General features: G+C 37.0%; 1 protein-coding gene across 16 annotated transcripts in view; it reads left to right on the forward strand.

Moving 5' to 3' along the window:
• The window catches only part of PHLDB2 (pleckstrin homology like domain family B member 2), a 210363-nt gene extending 182790 nt beyond the window's left edge, over positions 1–27573 (forward strand). For 7 of the 16 annotated variants that reach the window (XM_076001337.1, XM_076001310.1, XM_076001318.1 and 4 more), the window contains 10 exons: positions 790–933; positions 4361–4501; positions 5664–5763; positions 9797–9817; positions 13301–13505; positions 17473–17563; positions 18510–18656; positions 20489–20708; positions 24812–24897; positions 25486–27573. In XM_076001337.1, the coding sequence (XP_075857452.1) occupies positions 790–933; positions 4361–4501; positions 5664–5763; positions 9797–9817; positions 13301–13505; positions 17473–17563; positions 18510–18656; positions 20489–20708; positions 24812–24897; positions 25486–25626 (1296 nt within the window). In that variant the 3' untranslated portion in view covers positions 25627–27573. The remainder of the gene's footprint in view (positions 1–789; positions 934–4360; positions 4502–5663; positions 5764–9796; positions 9818–13300; positions 13506–17472; positions 17564–18509; positions 18657–20488; positions 20709–24811; positions 24898–25485) is intronic. The other 9 variants (XM_076001341.1, XM_012787448.3, XM_076001321.1 and 6 more) reach the window with 4 other exon arrangements.
• The last annotated feature ends 210 nt before the right edge of the window (positions 27574–27783 follow it).

Raw genomic sequence — 27783 nt, forward strand, 5'->3', positions numbered from 1 at the left:
GTATTTTCTCTAAGATGAAGCCAGAACTGAATAATTGAGTTCAAAAATAACTGGAAATTGGGTAGAGTTGGCAGTTGGAGAAACAGTCTTGAATTAAAGCACACTCCAGCCACAACTGCACCTTAGGACTGTGTATGTGTGTGGGGGGGCACACAGATTTATTTTGCTAGGGAAGACTCCCCTGGATGAGGGGAAGGTATCCTTTTTATTTTCATGTGATTGCGACCAAAAGCTAGATTTCATTACAAATAAATTACTGTTTTATAGATGTTTTCTTAGTGCAAAACCCAGTTGCCCTCAGCCCACTTTTATTCACACTTTAATTCATCAGGAAACAGAAGAAGAGGGGAAAAATGTAAGAATGAAGATTTGTGGAAAAAGCTCTTGAATTAGGGAGTGAGTGATTGCATTGCCAATTTTACATCTCAGATTTTTTTGGTGGACAATTATTTCAAATGTATGTGGAGTGACAACCTCAATCCGTCACCAGAATGAATGCTGGATACTTCTGGATATTTTAAAACAGAAGGTGCTGGGTTATTTATAATATATAGTTATCTTAATTTCCATCAGAAAAATTATGTTTAATGTTCGTAATACCAATTTTCAAGATTAAGCAACATAAATCCATTTTAATTGCTGATTATTCCCTTAATGAAACATTTGATAATACCACAGATATCTGGCTGTGCCGCTCTAAGCTAACTCCATTGTACTGGGAACATTAATACTCTCGCATGCCTCAGCTTTTGCTTTCTTTGTGTATAACTTCTGAATTCCTCCTTTTAGGGCTATCTCAGTGTAAATGAAATTAATGAGCCATGTGGCACTTCCACGAATCTATCCCCTTCCACTCAGTTTCCTGCTGATGCTGACGCTGTTGCCACTGAGCCTGCCACAGCTGTGCTGGTGAGCCAGCCACAAAGTACAGAGGTGTGTAGGCATGCCATTCCATTCATTCACTGCTTTTCCTCAGGTCAGAAATTAACTCGCCGTCAACTGAAAATGAGAAACGTCAGCGTGTGTGTGACAAATATAATACATCTGTTTGGCCAGAGGGCCAGAGTGATGCTGAGTCTATAGAACATACCAATTTGGTACTGGTATGTTTGGGGGGTATTTCTCTACCAATTAAAATTCTGGAAAACATGAAATCTATGGTACATAGTGGAGTATTAGAAGTAAGTTTAAAGAAATAAGCTTTAAGTCTTAGCACTCTAACCTAGATTTATTAGAAATTAAAAAGCCTTTCTAAAGTTGTTGGTTTGAATCACCTTTCCAGTTTGATTCTGTTTTTATTCTGTTTTGCATTGTGAACATTTTTAAGTGACATGCCTTTTTAAATCATTCTGAGGTGGGGTCAGCAATAGTAAATTAAAACATCTTTTAATGATCCAACTTGCTTGCAGTGTGGGGTTTTAACGAGAGACTAAATTGAAAGATACTGCCCATATTTGTGACTTCTTAATTAAAATGTAACAAAACAGAACAATCAAACTATCAATTTCACTTCTTTATCTTATTCTTTCATTTCATATGGACATGGGACATGTATGTACCTTTTCTTTCTCCTATAAAGCAAAGATCACCTGTCTGTTCTGGATTTATGTTTCCTTCCACCCTTTCTCCTCATCCTATCATTCAAACTACGTCAGCCCCATGGCCCGAAGTCATGGCTACATCTGTCGATCCTTTACCTTTAAATGATACACCTCCTCCTCTACCAGCTAAGAAACACAGAAGGCAGCAGCAGTCACAGGACCAACAGGTAATTAGGAACTAGTGTTTAGAGTTTGGGAATTTTACCTCAACAACAAAGTTACTCATGTGGAATCTTTTCTTTAAGTTTTCCAAAAGTATTTTTTTTAAAAAAGCAAGTTGTATACCCCTTTGCTTTTTTTTTTTTTTTTTTAAGGGCATTTAGTATATTCTAAGGGTGTCAGGATTATTATAAAATTTTGAGGCTGGGCGCAGTGGCTCACACCTGTAATCCTAGCACTCTAGGAGGCTGAGGCAGGAGGATTGCTTCAGCTCAGGAGTTTGAGACCAGCCTGAGCAAGAGTGAGAACCCATCTCTACTAAACAAAGAAAAAATTAGTCAGGCATGGTGGTGTGCACCTGTAATCCCAGCTACTCAGGAGGCTGAGGCAGGAGGATCGCTTGAGCCCAGGAGTTTGAGGTTGCTGTGAGCTAGGCTGATGCCACAGACACTACCTTGGGTGAGAGAGGGAAACTCTATCTCAAAAAAAAAAAAAAAAATTGAGACCTTCATTGTCCTCTCCTGGCTTTTGATATGTTTGAGTGAATATCACATCCTCATGTCCCATTCAACCAAAATATTGCAACGTATCTCAGCTGTTTATACTGAGAAATACTAATAAGTATTTCCATAAAATCTACACTATAAAAAGTTATGTTGTCAACACAAAACTATTTTTATTATACATTATTAAAACCATGATAATAGTCAACATTCCCTGTGTGTCAAAATTTGCTAAATATTTAACAGATATCTCTTTTCACCCTTCTAACAATCCTGTGAAATAAGAATTACTTCCATCTTGAAGTGTAGAGAACTGAGGCTTGGTGTAGTTAAGTAGCTTGTCCAAGGTCAACCACAAGTAGTACATTTGGTCCAGTGTTTATTGGCCAGATTTTTAAATAATTTATTATTCTAAATGTCACTCTACTTTTAGATACTCAATGTCTGTAATTGCTAAGGTAGTCAAAAAATCTGTTTCAAGACTCCCTTTCAACTATAATCAAATTTCTATTGAAATCTGGCCCCCAAAGATCCTAAAAGAGTCATGGGTGCTAGATCCCCAGTGTTGGCTAGCCGTGGTGTGCTATACTCAGCCTTCATGTGGCTTGAAGGCACCTTTACTATCTATCCTTTTGTTAAAGGACTGTATCTCCCCATGATTTTGGTGAGAAGTAGATCAAATAGTGTTGTTCTGTTTATCCCTTTAATAGCTTCAGTCATGGTAAAAGACATTTCTAGCAGCAAAACAATCACAGTTCTTAAACCTGCTATTTTATGCCAAATATCAGTAAGACTATGTTTTCTACTGATATTGACTATGGGGTTTCTTTCCTATTTTGTTAAACTGCTGTTAGGGAATATTGTCAAGTTTTGAATTTCAGAATTTGTGACATTTGGTCATAGTGGGAGAAAGATTGAGTGTTCTGATATCATTTTTCTATCTAAAATGAGCATTAATCAGCCAAACTGCAAAGTATTGTTACTATAGTGTGTGACACTGTACTAATGGCTGGCTGTGAATTCCAGCTCTGCCTCTTTCTAGTGGCATGACCTTCAGTGAGTTTACTTAACCTCTCTGCACCCTAGATTCTCCACCTGTAATATAGGGATAATAGTAGAGCCTACCTCACAGTATTATCATAAGGATAATAAGACAATCATAAGATAATGTATATAAAGCATTGCACATGGCATATAGTAAGCTCTTAATAAATATTAGCTAGTATAAACAGATAATTGTAAAGTTAAAGTACAGATATTTTTCATGGCATGTTCAAAGACTGTTTGTAAATTTGGTAACTCGAATTTTCAATAATTTTTATGTATTTCAAAAACCTCAGCTTAGTATTAAAATGGTCAAACCTAAAGAAACTTTAATTAAGAAATCACTTTACTAGTAAAGACATTTTAGGGAGAAGGCCAAGAAAAATTTGAATACATTTCAAGTTGGCAAAAATCTTGCCTTAGAAATTTGACAAAAAAAAATAAAATAGTCAACCAGAGGATTTTTAAATATGAGAGATTACTGTAAGGGCTCCTTGGCCAAGATCTTTTTAAATAAAGTAACCTAGAAAGATGCCTTATATGGAAACTTTATGTGGACTTGGAGTGTACTTATGTGGCTGAAAAATTACTACCACTTTCCAACGACTTCCCTGTTCCTCGTTCTTTCTCTTCATCTTCTCCCTTCTCCCCTTTCTTGTCCTCCTCACACTGGGATCTGTGCCATGACCCAGAACTGTCCAGACAGACCAGAAGACACTGCTTACTTGCTTTGTCCCTGGCTGTTCTACCATCCACATGGCGCCCATCCTAATAAGTTGTATGTTCTGAGGCCTCAAGGCAGCAGGCACTAAAAAAATGAGAGGTGGATTTAAAAAAATGTTTTTAGGTTCAATGACAAATTTTTCCAGTATCTGAGATCTAACCAAATGTCAGCTCAAATCTATTAGTAAACACAGCATAAGTTGAATAACTTCTTAAAAATTTTGTGTTAAAATCCCAAAACTTCTTTGTAAATGCATAATTCTTCATTTCTTCAGTGACCTGTTTCAGTTAGTCAAGTTTTGCTATTTTGCTTTACATTTGCATTTAAAGCACTTTAGAAGTCTGGAAGAAAGGAAAAAACAACACAAAGAAGGCCTCTATCTGAGTGACACTTTGCCTCGAAAGAAAACCACACCTTCCATCTCCCCACATTTCAGCAGTGCCACTATGGGGAGAAGCACCGCCCCAAAGGTAGGACACAGGAAGAACCATGGGCTTCATGTTCCCTGAGTCTTCTTGTCATTAAATTGACCAACATGCAAAGGCCTTTAAGAAAAAAAAATGCTAATTAAATTTGCTTATTAGGTGGACATCATAACTAAATTGCATTTTCTATCCTATTCAGAGGTTACTTGGAATTGTATGCATTGCAGCACAGGTGAGGGGTGGCATTCGCTTACAGGATAGACTCCCATGGCTGCATCCCAGATCTGGAACTAAGACAGGATACAGGCTCTGGGTTTTAGGAATAACAGCAACAAATAGTAATTTCTATGTGCCTCACACTGGGTTTTGCCTTTTATGTGGATTGTCTCATTTAAAAACCCAGCAACACTATGCAGTAGAGGTACTAATTATTATCCCACTTGTATGTATGGATAAACTGAGGTGTAATGAAGCCGGGTGACTAACCCAAGAGCCCTCAGCTGGTACGTAGGAGAGCTGGAATGTGAACCTTGGTGGTCTGACATCTGAGCCCTCCCTCTCATTCTGCTGATGTGCCTGAAGGGTCATTGCAGAAACAAAAGAGGCAGGTGAGAAGGAGATTCTGAATGGGACAGACTTTTGAGCCCTTCCCCTGCCCTTAATCAGGATAACTTTGTTTTAATCTAGTTTATAAATTGGTGCTTCAAGTATATTTTATTCACATGAAAGACTTTGGTATATAAAAAGAATGCTAAACCACTGGGGTATGAATAGGTTTCTCCAGTTTTCGGCCTACTAGGGAACTGGGGGTACACAGAAATTAGTGCGTTTGTAACAAGTGTAGATGTTCCCTGTCCTTTTGCATGGTGTGCATGTATTCTTGACCCTGCATCTGCCCTCTGCTCCTTATGCATGAAGAACTTTCAGTCATTCTCTCAAGTGACTTTGGACAGTGTCTTCCACAGCTGTCTTCACTTTTAGAATCACTGCCATTGGAGGAAGCACTGTGATGTTGAAACCGCCATGGAGTTTCTTGGGAGGGACAGTGACTGGCCTTTATCATTTAGCATCAATAAACGGAGTGCAAAGACCTACTACCTTCCCTGCCCTCTACTTAGATAGGAGCTTTAGAAACAGGGATGTGGCCATTTCCTGAAGCGCCATTTGGCCTGCAGCTTGCCTGAAGTATTCCCTCCTGGTTCCCCAGGCTCACCTGCCCCTGGGACAGAGCAACAGCTGCGGAAGTGTGCTCCCTCACTCGCTGGCGACCATGACCAAAGACTCAGAATCTCGGAGGATGCTCAGAGGTATGTTCATTTTAAATCAAATCTCATGATCTTTTGTTAAACATTAGAATTCCTCAGGGGGAAGGAGTGACAACAGGATTGAGCGATTAGAGGGGGATCAACCAAAGTCCTAAATTTTACTCTTAACGTATCCCGTTGGGGAGGGATATGTGTGTGTGTGTGTGTGTGTATTTTATAACAATATACACACATGTGTATATTGTTATAAAAGTTACCAAGGTAACGTTTCCTATTTATGCATATAGCTGGTACTTTTTAAATATACACGTTGTATTTTAGAGATTCAGTAGAACCCTCAAACCAGAAAGGCCCCTAGAAAATTACTAACTTTTCCATTTGATTAATAGAAAAAAAAAAAAGAGAGACCAGCAATATCTAGAAAGATTACCAGGGCACTTAACCAAGATCACTCACTGGGGTTAATGGGCCACTAGGTTGAATGAACCTGTGCTAAAGAATCATTGAGCTGACATGGTAAATATAGCACTAGTGGCTCAGAACATAAGTCTCTTAGGCCTTTTAAGGTAGATTTGAGTTTTTATACTACATAGCTGTTAGGTTTCGGGTAGACTTTGACGCCCAGTGTGTTTTCTTTGTAATAATACATTGCATTTATAATGGTGTTCTCAAATAGTCTTTGTGAGGCCTAGAAGAAATTACTATAATGTAGTTCTAAAGGTGACCTTCTTGTTGAGAGGATTAGATTTCTTGTGTTAGCACAGCAGTTTAGATCAACAACTTATATTCGCCCTAACTTTTGAGCAGGCATGGTACTCGATACCAAGAATGCAAATCAATGACATGATCTTTACCTTTGAAGTGCCTATAGTCTAGTGAGGAAGAAATATGTTTAACAAATGATTTCAATGAAATGTAATAAATGCAATGATGGCAGTATTCCCAGGATATAAACAGGAATGCCTTTAGGATGGTAGACATTTGGCCTTCAAATACATTATTACATTGATGGGATTGAAACCTTTCCCGCTAAGCAGGCTGGAATTCAATTCTGACTGCTTGGTCTCTCTGCTAGTGGTGCCAGGGGATAATCACTGGTTTCTCATTAGGGAAAAAATATATATAATTATATATACTCACACATACCTATATAAATTTATACATATGTATACATATAATGTGTATAGTGTGTGTATATGTGATATGTATCACCTTAATGAGGTTTCCAAATCATTACTAAAAGTGATATAAGAGTTAATAGAGGCTATAATATTCATAAGAGATTATAATGTGTAAGATAGGCTTATGCTGAAAATATTTGAATCAAATACATTTGATGGAACTTCTCTATTTTATTTTATTTGCCATAATTCTTAATGAGCTCAAATATCTTTTAATATTTATGAATAATAAACAGAAAAGAGTCTTTATCTTGGCTCTCACTTATCACTATTATCATGTGAGTCAAGTCTATTTTTCATTTAAGTTTTTTTCTGTAATATTAATAGACTTCTTTTTAAACGTATTTTCCCATTGGCTGAAGACATCTAAGCTTGGCTTGGCCACACCACTAACAAAGACCATTCAGCACACTCATGTGCTTCATGAATTACAGTGGTTTAGGGGAAGAGTGAGCTTTTGGGAAAGAGGGTGAGATCACAAATTATTATACTCTAGGTTGAAAGTATTTTCTTAAAATAAAGAATACAAAAACTTTTATTATTATTATTTTTTTTTTGAGACAGAGTCTCACTCTGTTGCCCCGGCTAGAGTGTAGTGGCATCATCATAGCTCACAGCAACCTCAAACTCTTGGGCTCAAGCGATCCTCCTGCCTCAGCCTTCCGAGTAGCTGGGACTACAGGCATGTGCCACCATGCCCGGCTAATTTTTTCTATTTTTGGAAGAGATGGGATCTCGCTCTTGCTCAGGCTGGTCTCAAACTCCTGAGCTCAAGCGATCTGCCCGCCTCAGCCTCCCAGAGTGCTAGGATTACAGGCGTGAGCCACCGCACCGGGCCTAGGAATAAGAAAAACTTTGTACTAAAAGGATAGATCTGTAAAAAGCAAGAGCTGTTAACATCATGTAAGAGGATTCCCATGAGAATATGGTGACACTGAAGGAAGGTTTGATCTTTATTATTCTAATTCGTTTTCCTCCCAAGTAATGGGAATCCCTGTGTTATTTATAGTTTCAAAGAGAAAAGAAAACTGAGCCAGTTCCCTAGGCCACAGACAGATGTGCTCTCTGCAAAGTCTATTGCCTTTGATTTATCTTTCGTCTTCCTGTTCTTCATTGATATGTCTTTTATACATCAGGGAAGACTTTCAGCTTCAGTCTTTGTAACTCCAAAGTGGTGAACCTCTCAAAGAGTTTAAGGTGACACTGATGAGGCAGCTTCTGAGGAAACAGAGAACCATCCTGTGTGTGTTGATCCAAGTTGATGTGTCATGTGAGGGGACCGTGACAGGGATTTGGCTCTTTCACCCAGAGGAGAAGCAGTCAGGAACTGGAGTTCTTAGAGCCACAGCCTGGGAAGTTGGCAGGATTTTCTGCAGAGCCCATACAGGTTGCCCACGAAGGTCATGAGGGATGGATCATAATTTCACTTAAAACTGTTTCACTAGCATTTGTTGGCTTCATTAAATTAGCAAATGGAAGTAAATTTCTATGATTTTGAAAAAAGTATACCTAGCACAGTTTCATTAACTCAAACTTAGAAGACTTTATCATTTTTTAAAACTTACACAATTAATTTAAATACACCATTTTTTTGCTGCCATTCGTAATGGACATACATCAAGGATGATGGTGTAAGTAAGTATAAGCCTTACTCAATCAGCATTGTTTTAGTAGAACTGACAACGTGAGTTATGAAAAGAAAGAATGTTAAGAGCAGTTTAAAGGAGAGACCTGAGAAACTCAACCCCTGAAGTTGCAATGGTTATTGGCTTTTGAACAACTTGTGACCTATTCCTTTGTAAACTTTAGAATGAATGAAATCTTTGTCCTTTTGTTTTTCGTTAAATGCAGGAAAGTCCAAGAAAGGTATGACAACCTCCTTGTGTGTTTTTGTTTCCAGCAAATATCGAAAGGTCATTATCAAGTCATCTTTAAGAAATGAGCAGACTTAAAACTGTACAATGGTGGATTTTTAGTCTAATGATTATTCCTTTTCCACAATAGAGAAAAATTGTTACACATTTACAAGAAACACAATGCTGGGTGCAGCTGCTGTTCATTCACAGGCAGCAGCTGCATGACCCTCTTTGTTTTGGCTTTTTATTACAAAGTCAGACCATGCAGGAAACATGAGCACTGTGGAAGCATTGTTTTGTAAGACTCAGGATCTATATAAAGAGAAGAGTGGGCATTGTGATGTATATGAGCTAAGTGTAAAACATGGTATTTCTCCCTTATCAAGGCCAGCTATAAATATGGCAGGCTACAGTGGGAGGATGGAAGGATTTAGGAAGCTCCTACTTATTCCATTTAAGCCTATTTGATAAGAACAGTTTAAATGACTGCCTTGAATAAGTAAGATGGTTGTTACCGTGGCTAGGTGGTAGAGATGTAAGATGTTAGAGGACTTGTTATAAAGTTTGATGTACTGTGCTTCAAATAATTGAATGGCATTTTACAACCTGAGCTCTTAAAAACTATTTGCTACTGTCTGTTTGGAAAAAGAATTGTTTTATAGATACAATCTTATTTTTACTCTTCCTATTTTCTGGTTGACAAATATGTGTAAAAGATTCTTCTTTTTTTTCCTGTAACAGATTTTGACTTTTTTTTTTTTTACTAACTATGCATGTATCCTAAGGTTTTTTTGTTAACTTCTTGAGTTTTTCTCTGTAAACTTAGATTCAATCTGAAAACATGAACATCGTATCTTGTTAATCTGGTATTGTTACTAACACCATCAATGGTTGCATGTTGTAAGTGTTGTATATATTTTTTTTCCTGTCCCCTTGTCATCCTTTTTGATCTTGTATTTTTTCCTTTTCTCCATCGTTCTACTCCTTCATTCCTGACTTGTCCTGTACCACCTTCCTTGGGCTGTGGACTGTCATTAGGAAGAATGAATTCCTCAGCAGGTGAGCTATGATAGGCTGAATTCTCAGAATACTGGTTAGTTTTATCCTCTTAAATTTAGATTATAATTTTAAGTCATCTCATTTTCTACATTGAGGCCCAGATGATCATTTAAAAGTATATAACACACATTGGGAATGTATTGGCAAGACCAACGTATTGCACAATCATTAACTCATAAGGGACTTTTCAAGTCCATTAGCCAGAATTCATAGAGACCAGCCTAAAAATAATAATCAGTGGGCCTTGCACATCTGGTCTCTTGGCCCTTTTGGGCAATGAAGAGAGCTGAATTGGTTTTGGTTTCTTGGATGTGCAATGATGAGTGACAAGCCTTGGGTATTATAATGTCTTGCTTTATAAACCTTCTAAACTCCTTCAAACTACTCCTTTCTGTCTGGATAGGAAGGATTTAGAGCATTCTCAAGGTCCTTTTTCCTTTTTTAGTTGCTTTCCCACTGCTGGATGTTATTCTTGCTACATAATTAAAAAACAAAAACAAAACCTAAATAGTCTCAGGGTTGGGAAAGTTTCATTTTTCCTAATCCAGTTTCTTTGCTCCACCAAAAAAAAAAAAAACCAGATGCATTCCACTCCTCATGTAGCCACTAAAATAGTTGGAACTTACAGATGAAAGAATGAATTCATTTGATGACTCTTAATTTCATGACATCCACGTGCTAAATAAATGGGGATAAAGATAAACTGCGGAGGACAGGACGTCTGGGTCTCCTTCCCTGATAAAGTCACGTGTGAGTTGAGGCTGAGACCAGTTTACAGCTAGTCTGGCGCTCCTTCTCTGTGCAGGCAGTTTTTCTTGGGATTCCTACCAGGTCACCCTCATTCAGTCCCCTGATCTTCTATGGTGTTTCCTCTATCAAAACTCCCCATGCCCTTTGGATGGTCAGGCCAGAGCCTGAATCCCAGAAACGGCTCTTTGGAATCACACTGGCGCAATTCCATGGTCACAGGAGAGGGGCCCATGCCCTTATTTATAATTAGAGGGCTAACTTGTGTTCTTTGGATTTGTTCAGCAGGGAGGAGGCTAACCTAGGTGACGTTTGGGTTCACTGAGATCAGTGAAGTGTTGGCAGGTGACAGAAATGAGTAGCTCCACAAGGTGAACACTCCCACTCACACTGAGCCCACGGGAAGTGAGGATCCTGTGCTCAAGATTTTTCATTTAAGTTGCCATGAAAATGTGAAATGTTCATCCTACCACTGGAATGTTGGATGATTCTTTCAGGTGTAGAGTCAAACCTCAACAAACAGTGAGTTGGTCTGGGAAGTTTATGTTGACTATCCTTAGCACAGTACAAATTGTGAAATTGTGCATCTATCTGAAAACTTTGAGTCAGTTTATTGTCTCCCTCACTTGAAGGTCATGAGTTTGTTTTCTTATTCTTTGATACTTCTGAAAACAAAAACAAACAAAAACAACAACCCTAGAAGATTAGAGGAGCAGGGCATACAGTTGCTCTGAGAAGAAGAAATATGCTACCTTTTCTGCTATGCTGAGAGGCTGTTAGTTACCTCAGAGGGTTTGTTTTTTCCTCAATATGTAAAACTAAAGGAGAGGAAGAGGTTGTGGCACATGTCATAGCCAGGGAGCTAATTTTTGTATGTTTTAAATTACATTACTGTCTTTTAGGGATTTGTTTTTCATGCTAAAACAAGGAAATGTCTTCCATGTAATCTGTGCCAATGTGAAAATTTTCTGTTGCACAAGCATTTTTTGAAATCATAAGAAAATATGCATATGTGACCTTTGCAAATAATTTTTGGTGGGTTTTTTTTTGTCCTTTTCATAATGAATAATTGGAAACAACTTAAAAGGACCAACTGATAATTTCAAAAGTTCAGATCTCAAAGGTAAATATTTGAGTAATGAATTATTTTGCCTTTCTTAAAAAAAAAAGACACATGCTTTGTGTCTAGAATTCTAGAAGCTAGAATGCTCTAGCTTCATTTAATGCTTTATACATTAATCATTACAATTAATAATATTGTATCTAGTCATGGTGTGCCTTTATGTTTTGCATCTTCTTTTAGCTAAGTGATATGTGGCTTTAAAAATATATATATGTATTTATAATTTATAATGGCAGATTACATTAAGAAAACTTATTTTTCCAGAAATGCCTTAATCTGAAATAACATTTTCATTTAGAGATCTAAAACTGTTCCAAATACTTATGGCATGAAAATTCTGAATGAAACTAAAATGATTTCACAAAAATTTTTGGCATATAATGCTTTGTTAAAGCATATGGATGTGGCTTCTGTTTTTAAATGAAAATGTTTAATCAACAGCTGAGGAAGCTGCTTAGAATTACTTCTGTTCTTTGGCCCTCTTGCCTACTCTTTGGCCATTTCAGTACTAATTAAAAGCCTCATTGAAAAGTAGGTGGAGCACAAGAAAAGAGGAGAAATTCAAATCTTGTGAACTCTTAATAGCTCTGGTAATAGATCCCTGGGTAATGGAAACTATTCAAGTAGACATTTCTCTTATCAAGGAGAAAGAGATTACAAACTGCTATACTACTGGCTAGAGAAAAGTTTTTTTAATGAATTGTGGAATTTGTTTATCAGTATGATCCCTGCTTCCTGAGTATATGATAGAGAATTGAAAAAAAAAATTATTTGCAATGCTCCATATCAGCTATCAGAGAGCAAGCCACAGTAATAACACAAGGCACACGCCAACAACCTAGTGTGCCAGCTGACCTGGCACCAGAGTAAGAAAAAAACCTCTTATTTATGGTGCTACTGAGGCCTACATTTTCAAATGCCTGTTGTCACCAGCTAGCTGAAGCTTGATTGTTATGGTGGGAAAAGAAGGGAGCTATATATACATAATTAGGAGGAGCACAGTCACTGGCAGGATTGTTGACTCTGAATGTTTGAAATAAGTTTAGCAGATAAGGAAAACTGAAAAAAATAGATAATGAGAAAAAGTGCTTAATTTGGATCTTATGAAATATGAATTTTTCAATTCATACATGTAAAAGATTTCACCTACTGTTTTACGACCAGATTGAGTGCTCCTTAAACATGAATACCATTGAGAAGTGACTTTTCTCGAACCCCCGTGTTGCCTGTCCCTAGGATTCATCTTAACTTCACTTGGACTCAGCTATTTTCAAAGGATTCAGGGCCCTCAATTGTGTTTGTGTTTTGTTTATTTTGTGTTTATGTGTGTGTTGATGTATTATTCTCAGTTGTGCGGAGATGTAGGGATGGCATCGGAAGGCGCCAAGTGATCCCCCTGACAAATAAGATCACTCAGCAAACCACTTCTTTGAAACTCTTGCTTGGACTGAGCATGATGTTGTTTCTTTGATCTTCTTGGCTTTAAAACAAATTAGACCAAGGCCCAAGTTTCATATGCAGATGTTTCTGCTTGCTGGCTTGAGTCTGTAGACTTACAAGAATTTGAGACTGAAAAATGAGGCAAACTAACATATTTATGGCTCTTTCTTTAGGTTATAATCACCAACAGATGAGTGAAGGACAAAGGCAGAAATCTGAATTTTACAACCGCACAGCATCTGAATCAAATGTCTATTTGAATAGTTTTCATTACCCAGATCACAGCTACAAGGACCAGGCCTTTGATACTTTGAGCCTAGACAGCTCTGATAGCATGGAGACCAGCATCTCTGCTTGTTCACCTGACAATATCTCTAGGTAAGATTTATTTATGGGTAAGGTTTCCGGTTTGGAAAAGAGCCTACTAGTTTCAAAAAGTAAAGCCATCAATTTGGGATAGTGTATATGGATAAGCCCACATTTTTGAGACATAAATGGGTCTACAGTGCAGAAGAGGACTGTATATCATGGTGATCTCTGAAATTAGTTTCTGTGTACCTTGTATGACTTAGACAGTCAGATGTCATATAATCGATTTTTCCCCTTTGCCCTATCTCTGTCCCTTGAGCTCACATTTGCATTGTCTGTCAAAAATTGATTTGCCTCTGTTGGTTGACTCTAAGCTTCATTTGCACTGCTTCTGATTAAGTAAAGAAATAATTTGCAGTAAGAGTCAGAACTTTGAAGGAGTTCTTACCCATGTTTTATTAAAAGAAAAGCTTTTGCTAGTCGGTATATTAAAATTTTTGGAAGGGTTTAACCATTTGCGTTTGTATTCATACTTCGAGGCAAGCAAAGGTGGTCTTATGGAATCAGGGCCAAAGGCACATCTAAAATATAAATCTGGTCATGGGACTTCTCTTCCAAAGCTTTGATGATGCCCCCACTACTTGTGAATACAATCAGATATGAGAAGCTGGCATTCTAGATCCAGCCCAACTTCTGTTTGTTCTTTCTCCTGATACACCTCACAAAGCTTATTAATTAAGAGGATGATAAACTCTCAGATCTCTGTGCCTTCTCCAAGAACACAAAATCAGGGCTTAATAAGTTAATAATGGCAACAGTAATAGTAAACATCATTGCAGATGGTATTCAGGTAACTATTCTATAAGCCAATTCAACAATTTTAGCAGAATGGAGATTTTCTGCAGAATTGACTCTCAATTGCCTATTTCTAAGATCCCAATCCTAGTTTCTGAGCTTTATGTTTGTTTACAGTGTAAATAATGATGCTGAAAAAGCAAAAACTGTCTGACTCACATAACTTTCCAGCAGTCAAAAAAATGATGTCTCAACAAAAAGTGAAAGGCAAATGTACCCACAACTCTGAGTAATTCTATAATTCTACAAATGGCTTTTTTTTTTTTGACATAATAAACCACAAGACCAAGTTCATGCCACTAGAGTTTCAGCATGGAATTACTGCTTTAATAGACTTATAATTTGGGGGTATTTGAATACATAATTTAAAGAAATCTTAAGCAGAGCAAATTTTTAGTCCTTTATTTTTTTTTCTACCAATCTTCAAGACATTGGCAATTAAAGATGCTTTGTCATAATACACATTCCGAACATTAGTTCCTTATTACCTGCTTTGCTGATATTTATCACATTATTTTCCTACACAATAATGAGTAAGAGCTTATCTTAGAGTCACATGAATTTTTTTAAAGTAGATGGTGGCACAGAAAAGAAATGCCTGTTTTACTCTCCACTTTACACTCAATCTTTAACAGGCATCTTCTACTTTGTCTTAAATTTTTGACATTCAGAGGAGCTGATAGCACAATGAAATAAACACTATTAGTAATTTCTGACCATGGGGATTGGTCATCCATGATAGCACCACAAGGTCAGTTCTATGTGGAGTAACTATGGAAAATGATCATGGCCACATGCAACTATTTGCTATACATTATCATTTTGTAATAATGCTGTTGTAGAAAGAATTAAGGGGCAAATTTGTCTCACCACACCTGCACATACACAAATGATAACTATGTGAGGTGATGGATGTGTTAATTAGCTTGATGATTATAATCATTTCACAACATATACATACATCAAAACATGTGCATGGTAAATGTATATAATTTGTATTTGTAGAGTATATGTATACTTAATAAAGCTATGGGGGGAGACGAGTAAGCTAAGAAAATGGTAAAGTGAAATTTAAATAAACATTGACTATATGCAAAAAGGGATAAATGGGGGTTATGCTATTGATAGGTGTTTTTTTTTTACCTTGATGAGTTTTTAAGATCTGAAACTCAGTGAAATTCAAATTACTTCCAAATTAATTGGAGACATAAGATATACACATCTGATGTCACAGACAACACTACAGAATATAATTTTGTGCCATTAATATTATATGGCCTACATGCTTATCTTTGGCTTTCTGAGTTGGGCCAGTGAAGTTTTTCCTTTTTTTTTCCATGAAGTCAGATATTCTCCATGAAGGGGAGTCAGAATTCCTGCACACAAATTAAAGACTTTTTGCTTCTTTAATTTTTGCTAGCTGAAAAGAACAGAACTTACCCTTTTGTACCTCCCCCAATAGCTAATGGGAATAATGAGGAGATATGGCCATATTCCTCTCTTTCACAGGAGAGAGCACCTCACTAAAAAGTGGCCCCAGGTAACCCTGAAAAGTACAGCCTAATTGTTAAGCTTGTAAGAATCCAGCATTCCTAAGACAGTGCCTCTCCTTGATGGATGTGTTTAGTAATGGGGCATGCAGGACTGACTTTAAGATAAACTGTATGTACACCCTGTGTTATTGTGCTCATTTATCTCTTTAGTAGAACTCTCAGCCCTACATTTGAACCATCCTAGGTTTGATTTTATCAAGAATATAATTTGAGGATACTATATTAATAATTAGGTATAATATAGCCAAAAGGGCTCTGCTTATTCATTTTTTTTTTTTGAGACAGAGTCTCACTTTGTTGCCCCAGGCTAGAGTGAGTGCCCTGGTGTCAGCCTAGCTCACAGCAACCTCAAACTCCTGGGCTCAAGTGATCCTCCTGCCTCAGCCTCCCGAGTAGCTGGGACTACAGGCATGCCCGGCTAATTTTTGTATATATTTTTAGCTGGCCAATTAATTTCTTTCCATTTACAGTAGAGACGGGGTCTTGCTCTTGCTCAGGCTGGTTTAGAACTCCTGACCTCGAGCAATCCACTGCCTCGGCCTCCCAGAGTGCTAGGATTACAGGCATGAGCCACCACGCCCGGCCTTGCTTATTCATTTTTAATGAATTTATTTTTATACGAGTGTGTCTAACAAATATGAATCCCATATATGTGCCAGGCTCTAAGCTATGAGGGGTGCAGGCACAAAGCCTGTCTGTCCTCAAGAGAGTCTAATAAAGAAGACAGGTCCTTAAATGACTATACAAACACACCTGCACAAGATACAACATTGGTTCTCCATGGCAGAAACATCAGAGTAAATAAGTTTTGACCTAGGCCACAGTCCTCTTTTTCCTGAACAGTCAAAACGTAAGCAAGTGAAAAATAAAATCTACTGTTTTGTGTTAATCATCTTCAAGTTCTTCTCTTTCTCTTTTAGTTATCCTGCCTGTTCTGGCAACATTCACTCGCTTTGGGTTTTTTTCCTTCACTTGTTTATGTGATGTCTTTCCCATCATTTCTTTTGAAGCTCTTGACCCCTTTTGTGCAGTTTCTTCCTTGGTATGCTGGGTGGGCATTATTTACAGAACTGGTCACCGTTGCACCTATAGAATTAATTTTTAAATAGGCATCATTTAGGAAATAAAATGCCCAAATGTATAAAGTTACAACAAAAAGCAGCTAGTGACACATATTCTCCAACTGAATAAAATGACTTCAAATGTTAGGTGTCATTTATATAGAACTTTGGTGATAGTCTTGTTAGTCTGATATTTCTAAATCATTAAATTAGCGGGAAGCGCTTACACAGGCCATTCTTTTTATAGTTTGGAGGAAGCATTAAGAAGTCACACTTTGTAAGATTTGGGTTTCGGTTTATTTATTTGTGGGTAAAGCAGTTTACATTGGCGTTATTTTGCTTGCCTATATTTTGTCTCCTAAACTGAGGTAAGTCAGTGTCACCTACAATTTTCAGAGTTGAATTGATTTGCCTCTTCAGACCCGTGACTCGTAAGTAACATCCTTTACATCGTATATGCCTGGATTTTGTCATGCAACTCCCTTGCCCTCTGTGTGCGTGTGTGGGTATTAGAGAGATTTATCAATCTGAGCCAATATTCTTAAAAGCCCTTTGTGTTTCATTCAGTGCCAGCACTTCAAATATTGCCAGAATAGAAGAAATGGAGAGACTATTGAAGCAGGCTCATGCAGAAAAGACCCGGCTGCTTGAATCCAGGGTAAGTTTACAATCTTTACACCGGAGGTCTGTAACATGCTGGTGGTGCTAGGAGCCCTGTACCTGATATCAGGCAGTGTTCCTTAGTAAGCAGGGTGATCTTGGAGTAGTCACTTAATGTTTCTCAGCCTCATTTTCTTATCTGAAAAGCAAAGGTGTTAAAGAGATGATTTCTCAAGCTCATTACTGTGCTACAATTTTCTATAACTTGAAAAAATATATATATATAGTGTTGACATAGACTGAAATGAATGCTTTGTATTGTATTTTTTATTTGATGGCCACTTTGTGTCCCTGCCAAGGAACAGGGAGGAATGTCATGTCTTTATGCATTTTTTTTCCCAGCTTGTGCTAACCGCGCTATTGAAATATTTACAATGCCACGTTATTGTGACTGTATTTCAAGCCAGAATCTGAACTTCCTTAGGAATCCCCCAAAATGCCTTTGCATCCTGCCCTAACTAAAGGGCACCTCCTTTCCTCTTCAACTTCCCCATGTGCTTCCTCTGCGACCTTCAGCCAGGAAGCTGCCCAGCAACAACAGGAATTGTAAGGACCAGCAGCCTGCAGTCAGAAGACAGCAGTCAAAAGAAAGAAAGGCTAAAGCTTGCCACTAGTGTTAGGTGATAGTTTGTAAGGTTTTTTATTAAAAATGGGAGAGTTGTGGTCATTGAAATGAAATGACTGAATATAGTCACAAGCTGGATTTTCACTTAAGACAAAAATTTAATTGTTAATTAAACTTAGTGGTTGCATTTCAGCATATGATGATTTTGAAAGCTATGCCAGCGATGATTATGAGTTGCTTTAATCTAGGTTATATATTGTAAGAGACTAGACTACAAACCAAGAATTGTCTAGTGAGAATTTTCTTTTTGGTATTAGTTAGAATCATTCACATATTACCAGTGTGTCTTAAAATAATCATCGTTATATGTAATATTTAGGAACGGGAAATGGAAGCCAAAAAACGAGCTCTAGAAGAAGAAAAACGACGCCGAGAAATCCTGGAAAAACGATTGCAGGAAGAAACGAGCCAGAGGCAGAAGCTAATAGAAAAGGAAGTAAAAATAAGGGAGAAACAAAGAGCTCAGGTTGGTCGGTCAGTCTGAATGGATAAGAGTAGGTTGCCCCCTGGTGGTCCTTCTGTAGAAGACAGCCATTCTGAGTCAGGATGCCCACTACATGTGAGGGTTAAGAGAAGGGTGTGCATTAGTGTGCAAAACATGTGAGTTTAATTTCAAAACTCTTAGGGAACTACCAACCAAATGACACTTTTCTCTAGTCATGCGTGGAACATTTTGCTGAGAGTGGCATTTGTTCTTTCACCCATTCTTTGGGGTACATTTTAAAAGGAGAATATTTTTTGAGCAGCTTTGAAAAATGCAACTGGATTTGCTGCTGAAAACACATACAACACCCAAACTAAGACCTTTGGTTGAGGAAGGGAAGAGGTTCTATTAAGCCATCTTTTAGGAACAAACATTCCAGAACAGGATAATGTTACCAGCCCAGTGTCTTGGTGATGGTGGTAGTATTTTGGGGTTTTTTCTAACCATTATATTGTCACATGTGTCCCCTTTGATACACGAGTCCCCAACACCTGTGCACAAGATTCCTGAATTCAAGCAAAATTAGGAGAAACAACTCATTTTGTTTAACTCCTTATCTTGGTCATCATAGAGTTTGGATCTCTGTTCATGTCATGATAACTGCTTATGTAATACATGTTTTCTGAGGAACTAAAATAAAGTCTTGTTAAACTAAAATTACCATGTAATTTAAAGATCAACTCAGTTTTATCAAGGCTTACTAGATCTAAAGGCAAAAGGCATCATTTCCCTTATTCTTTATGGTTGCTGGCAGTTTGATATTACAGCAGTCGGAGACCATCTTTAAGACTGTATGCTTTGAGGTATCTGTAAGTCTCTGTCTACGGTCAAAGTACCACAGAATCAAAGGTTAAATATTGAAGGAAAAATAGAAAATAAAACTTGTTTATTTTATTTCATTATGCCCAACCTCTACCAAATTCTGATTTGCAGTGGACATTATCCATGCCTGCTGAGTATCTGAAGCCAAACCGAAAGGCACAGTTCTATTTTAATCCTGATTATAAGTTTTGCCTCCAAGTATATGATTAAATCATTTCTCCAGGGCAAAGGGGTAGGGTTATTTAACAACATAAAATAAGACCCACCATTTTAGAAATATCACCCATGGTTATACATGCTTCCTAGATTAGATGTACCCTTCCCCTAGCCGTTAGTAGCATAAAAGATATCTAAATACATCCCTTTGGCATCTGGTTCTGAACAATTCATTACATTAGGTCCATCTTTGGTTCCACTTCTTACTTTATTTTAGCTTCACTTTTCAAAACATACATCTCTGCCTTCAGTTTCTACCAGAGTGTATGTAACCCTCAGCTTTGTGTGATCTTTCAGGGGCAGGGATATGTACTACTAAATAGTGTTCTAAAAATCATGTCATGTCTGAGATTACTTAAGAACAACTGTTGAGTGGTGGCGGGGACAACTTCTGGAAACTTTACAGTCGAGGAGGCCTCACCTGCAGGATGCAGCCCAGATAACTTCATGCTTCATTTCCCTGTATTTGCTAAGTGCCTCTTTTAAGCTAAGATAAATGACATGTTTCCATTTTTCTCATCCACTCATCTTAAGGAATTGAATATATTGGCCTGAGTTTATCCACTCCCCACTCACACACATATTATAGCGTCCTTCTCCAAATACTATCTAGTTTTAGACTCCATATGATAAGTGCTTTGTTTATCTTAGTCTTTTGTAGTTAGATGGGCATTTTAAACCTTAGGCTTTACAGTTAATGTCTGCTTCTAAACATCCGTGACCCGAAACAAAACAATTAATTAGCTGTCGATGGGATGGGGTTTGCACTTTTCCAGGCCCGTCCTTTGACACGATATCTGCCTATCCGGAAGGAAGACTTTGATCTGCGGAGCCATGTGGAGACTGCTGGCCACAATATCGATACCTGCTATCATGTCTCAATCACAGAGAAGACCTGCCGAGGATTCCTCATCAAAATGGGTGGAAAAATTAAAACTTGGAAAAAACGTTGGTTCGTTTTTGATAGGAACAAGCGAACATTCTCTTATTATGCAGGTGGGTGGATAAAAAATGTCAGTGATATACCCAAATCAGGAACCCTCTATTAAAGAGCAAAGGAAATTGAAATTCAGTATAAATAGGTAGATTGATAAATAATAGAAATATTGGCAAGATTAGCTTTGTAGTTATACATTATTATATATTTAGATTATATAGCCTAGACTATGTATGAATTCATATATATGAATTTTCTTTCTAGAAATAATAAATATTATATGTTACTTTTTAAAAGTGTTCATTAGTTTATTCTAGTTCTGAAATAAACTTGAGTCTCTATAAATATTAAATGGAATTTATTTTTTAGATCATAATATTGTTTTTTAAACCACAAGGCTCTGGCTTTTGTGATTGATTGATTGTCGTATGTCCTATTTAAGTCACACACAGTTAGGCAGCCTTAGCAGACAATCATTCAACTATAGTTTATAAGCTAGAATGGTCTGGTAAGCACAGAGACTAAAGCTCATCAGTAAACTAGTAAATCAGTATTAAATAAGTGAAATATTTTTGGATGCTTAAATGCTAGATTATAAGAAATATACTTTACTACTGAATCTTATAGAAATACAAGAATATTAGTGTAGCTGGCTTCTTGTTTACTCTTGGATTCCATATGAAGCGTGTGCATTATTAGCACAAGCATAGCTCTGCTCTCTTTGCAGCTGCTAGAAAAGAGTGGTATTGCCCCAGATGTTATGAGGAAATACTGCCTTGGGTGACTGTCAGTATTGATGAGCATCATTCAGGAATTGTTATAAAGTGTATCAGTATCCTAAATGTAAATAAGCCAGCCATTTAACCTATCCAGTGAGGTCAGGCTACATCTATGAGGAAGGTGTGAGAAACCAGGAAGCCCTTAGGAGAAAGGCAACATTGGCTCTGGGGCCCCAGGAGTGGGATGGGGTAGGTAGTGGGGTGTCTGTCCTTCCCTGAGGAGCTCCTCAATGCAGTGCCAGTGACTACGGATCTTAGTGGCCCAAAGCAAACAGCCTGTCCTCCCAGGTCCCCTGCTTTGCTTCTCTAGGGCTTTCAGACCTTGGGTTTTCTAAAAATCCACAGCAGCTTTTTTCAGTTAGTACAGTAGAAAAAAATTCAGTTAGTACAATAGAAAAAAATGTAATAAGAGGAAGTCCAATTTGGTGTCTGCAAAATGCATACACAAAACTTTGTGGTGTGCTAGTCTCTACAGAAAACCTCATCCAGAATTTCTCCAAAATAAATTTTTAAAAGAACTTTGAACAAAATAGCTTCCTTCTTCTTCTATGCTCCTCTTCTCTGTGAGCCCTATTTCATTGTCTCATGCATCGGCCAGGTGGGTGGCTGGGCGCCCTGGCCAGCTTCTTCAAACCTGCGTTCTGAGCTTCTGACCCACGTGAATACGTTTTTCCAAATGGAAACCTTTGGTGATTGGTTTTTAATTTTTTTAAATAGTAAAACCTTTTTCACATATGAATTTAAAAAATACAAAAAGTATTTCATTCAGCTTTTTAATATTCACATATATCTAACTGATTAGTGAGACCTAGTTGGCCAAACGCTGCCCATTTGGCTCTGTGAGCAGCCATCGCGCATCAGCTTTGCTCCACCCCGCCCTCCCTTGCCCACACACCAACAGGAATAGATCAACCCCAGGCAGTCGTCCAGATTGCACTTGAGGCTGGACTTGACCCCACAGGAACCCTGCCCCTTCAGCTTGTCAGTGAGGTAAATGGCCATGTGAAGGAGCAGCAATGTGAGCGCCAAAAGATAAAGTCCCTTGGCTCTGTGTTCAGGACCCTGGCTTCTGTCCGTGGCCTCTTGCATTTTAACTGGGAACTTCGGGAGAGTCTCTGAAGAAAACTGAGGCACAGAAAATATGTCTGTGAATTGATGAGATAATACCATTACAAGAGACAGAATGGATAGCATTATCTCATCAATTTACAATAGCATTATTGATTCTCTTAGTTCTCAATGTGGTTGTGAGGCTTATATTTTTCAGAGTTCTTTCTCATATATGAAGTGCCATTCAAACAAAAGTTTCATTCTGCCTGCTTGAAATACAAGATTTACTTTTATCTCCATATTTTATTTATTTTATTTTATTTTTTTTATTTCATCCAGATTTTATTTTCCATCTGTTTTCAGAAACCAAGGTATTATTGTATTCTCATGAATTATTGCAGTTCCTTCCCAGCAAACATTTGAAAAATAGATACATTTTCTCTTTCACAGAAACTGTTTGAAACCCTCTGAACATGGTATTAATCAAGGCAGTGTTTCCCAAGGAAGAGCAAAAACAAACACACAAAAATGTGATCCATGGTCAAATAAATTAGAGAAATGCTGGATTAAATGCAATTAAATAGGTTTATCTCCTGCTGAACTTTTTAGGGCAATTATTTTTTTTTTTTTTTTTTTTTTTTTTTTTTTTTTTTTTGAGACAGAGTCTCGCTTTCTTGCCCAGGTTAGAGTGAGTGCCGTGGCGTCATCCTAGCTCACAGCAACCTCAAACTCCTGGGCTCAAGCGATCCTCCTGCCTCAGCCTCCCGAGTAGCTGGGACTACAGGCACGAGCCACCATGCCCGGCTGATTTTTATATTATATATATTAGTTTGCCAATTAATTTCTTTCTATTTTATGGTAGAGACGGGGTCTCGCTCAGGCTGGTTTTGAACTCCTGACCTTGAGCAATCCGCCCGCCTCGGCCTCCCAGAGTGCTAGGATTACAGGCGTGAGCCACCGCGCCCGGCCTAGGGCAATTATTTTTCAGACTAGCTTTTGGAATTATTTTTCAGACTGCTATTGGAAAAAAAGAGACATTCACTTAGTAAAAAATTCAAAATGCAGCAAAGATCTGTATAATGAAAGTAAGTCTCTTCCCCATCACAGAAGTTCTGGCCTTCCATTGTTAAGCCTGAAATACCTTTTCAGATTTTCTCTGTTCATTTTTATATGCTTCGATATGTATATGTATTCTTTTTTTCTTTTATATAGTTGGAACCGAATTATTCACTCTATTCATATCCTATTTCATATAATAGTATTTTGTGATTTTTTTTTATTATGAGATATACCTCCATTATTTCAGTAGCTGTGTGTATTCCATTGTATCACTGATCTGTAATTGAGTCAGTGCCTTATTAAAGCTCAAGCAGATCTTTTGCAACCTTGAGCCACAACAAACACAAAAACCGTGTACATTTGCACAGGCATGAGTAGATATACAATAAAATTTTAGAGTGAAACTGCTGAGTAAGAGGATTTTTTACATTTTTAATTGTTTGTTTTACAAATTGCATTCCAGAAGGATGTATTATTTGCACTTCCAACAGGGTATTATAGAGCCTCTTTCCCTGCACCTTTATCCATACTTTTAAAATTCTGTAATGGGGCGGGTGAGGGAAAAAAAAAAATCTGTAATATACTCACATGCATTATGATCCTTGCAAGTTTAAATTACAAAATAATTGAAGAACTTAGATCACAGAGTGGTGCTATTTGATTAGTGTTTTGATTGTTTTTGTGTTTTATGTTTTGTTTTTATGGCAAATCTGAGGAAATCTGTGGGAACAGTTTAGAAAATATTGCATTGAAAAGACAGTAAATTATGGGCTACATGCAGCTCTGTTGAAAACAAGGGGAAAAAATCAAGCACAGTGAAAAAACATTTGATCAGAAAGAAATATAAGTAAAATATTATTTTAAATTATAATTCAAAAAACACATTGTAAAGATTTCATTTCAATGGAACTGCTTATTAATATTTCCATTACAAAGACAGTCTTGGAGGTGGGGAAATAATTTGTTTTGGTGGCATTAGTGTTTACACTTTGTATGCAAATGTGACAGTTGTTAGTTCTGGGTTATCTTTTGACTACTGATTTGCTGAAGAGCCTTGGGCAAAGTCATTCAGTCCCTTTGGTTTAAGGCTAGTAATTTCATGTTTATTTTTTTATTCTATATAGACCAGTGGTAATACACAAACCCAGATTATCTGAATTAATCTTAAATAATTTAAATACTATGCAAATATTTTAATGATAATTATAATGCAGTTACAGTTTTTTCTGTCCCTCAGTAAGGATGAAGTATTTAACACTAATCTGTCTTTACAGATAAGCATGAAGCTAAATTAAAAGGAGTAATATACTTTCAAGCCATTGAAGAAGTGTATTATGATCACCTCAAGAATGCTAATAAGGTAAACATCAGTTTTCTAGATTCCTGTAATTTGCATGCATAATGAAGTTGGGAAAAAATATTTATTATTTTTGGATTCTAAGTAATTCCAATTTGTTGTTCTGGCATAACAGATAGATATGATCAGAGTGGTATTGGAAAAGTAGGAAAAGTGGGATGGCTGATCTTTTCAAGGAAAAAAAATGTCATGGTAAAGTGAGGAAATATTCTGTATATGTTGGTGTGGGAGATGCAAAGTGACTCTGCTAGGGTTCCAGAAAGGAGTGATAATATAGTTAATGAGGGGAATATGAATAACAGCTACTACCTATTAAACACCTGCTATCAGCTAGCTGTCTTGGTAGGGCTTTACAAACTAGCTGCTAAGAGAATTGGTGAGATTTCTTGTGCAGAAAGGCCACAAAGATGGCCAATCCTGAGAAAGGTGTTGGGGGTGGCGGTGTGAGTTACAGTAGAGCAAAAGCAGTGGCTACATCAATTTTATATATTGGAACTTTTAATGAGGATGAAGCCTTCACATATGTCTGTGTTATTTAATGTTCTATTTCAAGATGTTTCTTTTATATACTTTTCCATTTTTGAATTTTAGAGTCCTAATCCCTTACTCACCTTTAGTGTCAAGACGCATGACAGAATCTATTATATGGTGGCCCCATCACCGGAAGCCATGCGGATCTGGATGGATGTTATAGTTACTGGAGCAGAAGGTTATACTCACTTCTTGTTGTAGTGAACTGGGGCAACAGTCCACTTCAGGGCAGACTGCAATAACCTCTTACAAGAATGAAGCCATATTCAGTCCCAGATGGGAAGACCCAACAGAACCATCCCCTGAACTGTATACACTCAGAACTCCTTTCATATTAATAAGAAGTCATTTGTAAAGAAGAATGAAAGAGTTTTAATTGAAAGCTTGATCATAAATAGCAAAAGAATTAAAGTTCTCATGAGAAAGAAAACACTATTTTAATAAATAGCATCACTAATAGAAACATTTCTTATAAACGATTTTTTGTCAATTGTTAGTTTTGGTGAAATAAACTAAACAGTTTACAAAATGTCTGTATATACTTAGAAATATGGAATTATTTTAGCACCCAATCATTGGCATTGACATTATTGATAATCAACTGGCTCCTTTTTTTAAAGTAGCATTTTGCTGATGGTTATTTTATAAATATAAACAAACAAGGGCTTGGAAGGGAATATGTTTTAGGAGGAGTTTGCCTTAATTTTTAAGTATTGTACCAAAGCCAAAGACTTGACATGATGACCTCTGTTTAATAGCAGTAATTGCAATTGATAAACTGTATTTAGTGTTACTCCATTTTTCAAAATGGAATTTAATGCCATCAAATGCCCAGGAAATTGACTTTGTAGTGTTACCACCGGCATAAGCGACTATACATATAAAGTAAACCACTTTTTCTATAAAAGAAGAAAATGCGAAAAAGCTGTGTGTTTTAGAAAAAAAGCTGTCTTAGACAACAGGTATTCTATCACATTGGGCAATTTTAAATAAAGAGAATGGTGTTAGGAGCTCATTTTGCTGAAGATTTCTCCATTCCTGGCACAGAATAAAGGCAGCCAGTAGCCCATTTCTTTATATTGTCTGATTTCTCTTTGTTGTAGAGCACACCTGCTAACTGAACCTTCATATGACATAACTATGAAACCATAGCTCTGTTTTCACCAAAGAACAGACCAGTTAAAATACTATTTACAGAAGTGGTATAGTTCTATAAAAAGGCAAATGAAGTTCAAATTAACATTCTCTGTAATGTACTATTTTATTATGTATTTTTTTTTTACAATTAGCCTTTGTTTTTCTGAGTTAAGTTAATTTTTGTTGAATGAAAGGACTTCAGGCAAGTCTCTTTTATTATGGTTTTTCAAGTGCCATTTATTTGAGTTTATCATGTTTTGCATGTTTGTAAGTATGAATGTACTCTTTCCTAAAATGTGGCAAATGAATAGAAGTAGAAAATGATGTGACTTACTAGTACCAGGTGAAATGATTAGATTAGAAGTGTCTCTCTATAAGATTTTGTCAGGCCTCACTGGGTACAATTTTTTTTTTAATTTGTAGTATATAGTTTGTATACATGTGTACATGTTGCCAATAATAAGATTTTGCAACTGGATGACACAAGATTTTACTTGAACAGTGAAGGAAAAAAATCATGAGTGTGGAAGACATTTTTAAAATCTGATTTTGCTGAGACTACCCTTAAACCCTGTAATGATCTAAGATAGTGAAATACAATTGCTAAAATTTTGTTGGTTAATATAAAGATATCTTTTCTATACTGTACTTTCTTTATAGTATTGTAAAGGTATTCTAATAACTTGCATGATGTAGTAAACCTTTTAAATATGTATGTTAAATATGTTGAGTTTGGATTAAAATGTTGACCTTCACATTTGAAAATAAACTTATCTTTCATTTGGAAGCCACCTATCAGTAACATGATGGGGGATGAATTAATTAGCAAAAGATAATTGTAGAATCTATATAAAAGTTGTTGTGTGTTAATATTATGATTTGTAGTCTATAAACTGAAGTAATTAGAAGTAGTAGACATACTCCTATTGCTTACAAAGTGAGATGAACCCTGAAAAAATCTGACATCTTGTTTTCTCTTTGCACAGATAGAGTTATTATTGGGGATTGCAAGGACTATATTTACTTATCTTTTTATCTTACAGGAGAAAAAATCATGAAAATGTAAAGTAAAGCTTTACTTGGTGGGGACCTCATTTGTCTCCTTAAGAGGGAGCCTTACTTCCCCTCTGAGCTAAGGCAGAAGATTTCTGAAAGAGAAATTACCCTCAACAATATTGTCCATTTACCCTTTTGTATGTTAATGAAGGCAGCATTGGCAGT

The sequence above is a fragment of the Microcebus murinus genome, chromosome 1 (assembly GCF_040939455.1).
Source record: "Microcebus murinus isolate Inina chromosome 1, M.murinus_Inina_mat1.0, whole genome shotgun sequence".
NCBI classification, from domain to species: domain Eukaryota; kingdom Metazoa; phylum Chordata; class Mammalia; order Primates; family Cheirogaleidae; genus Microcebus; species Microcebus murinus.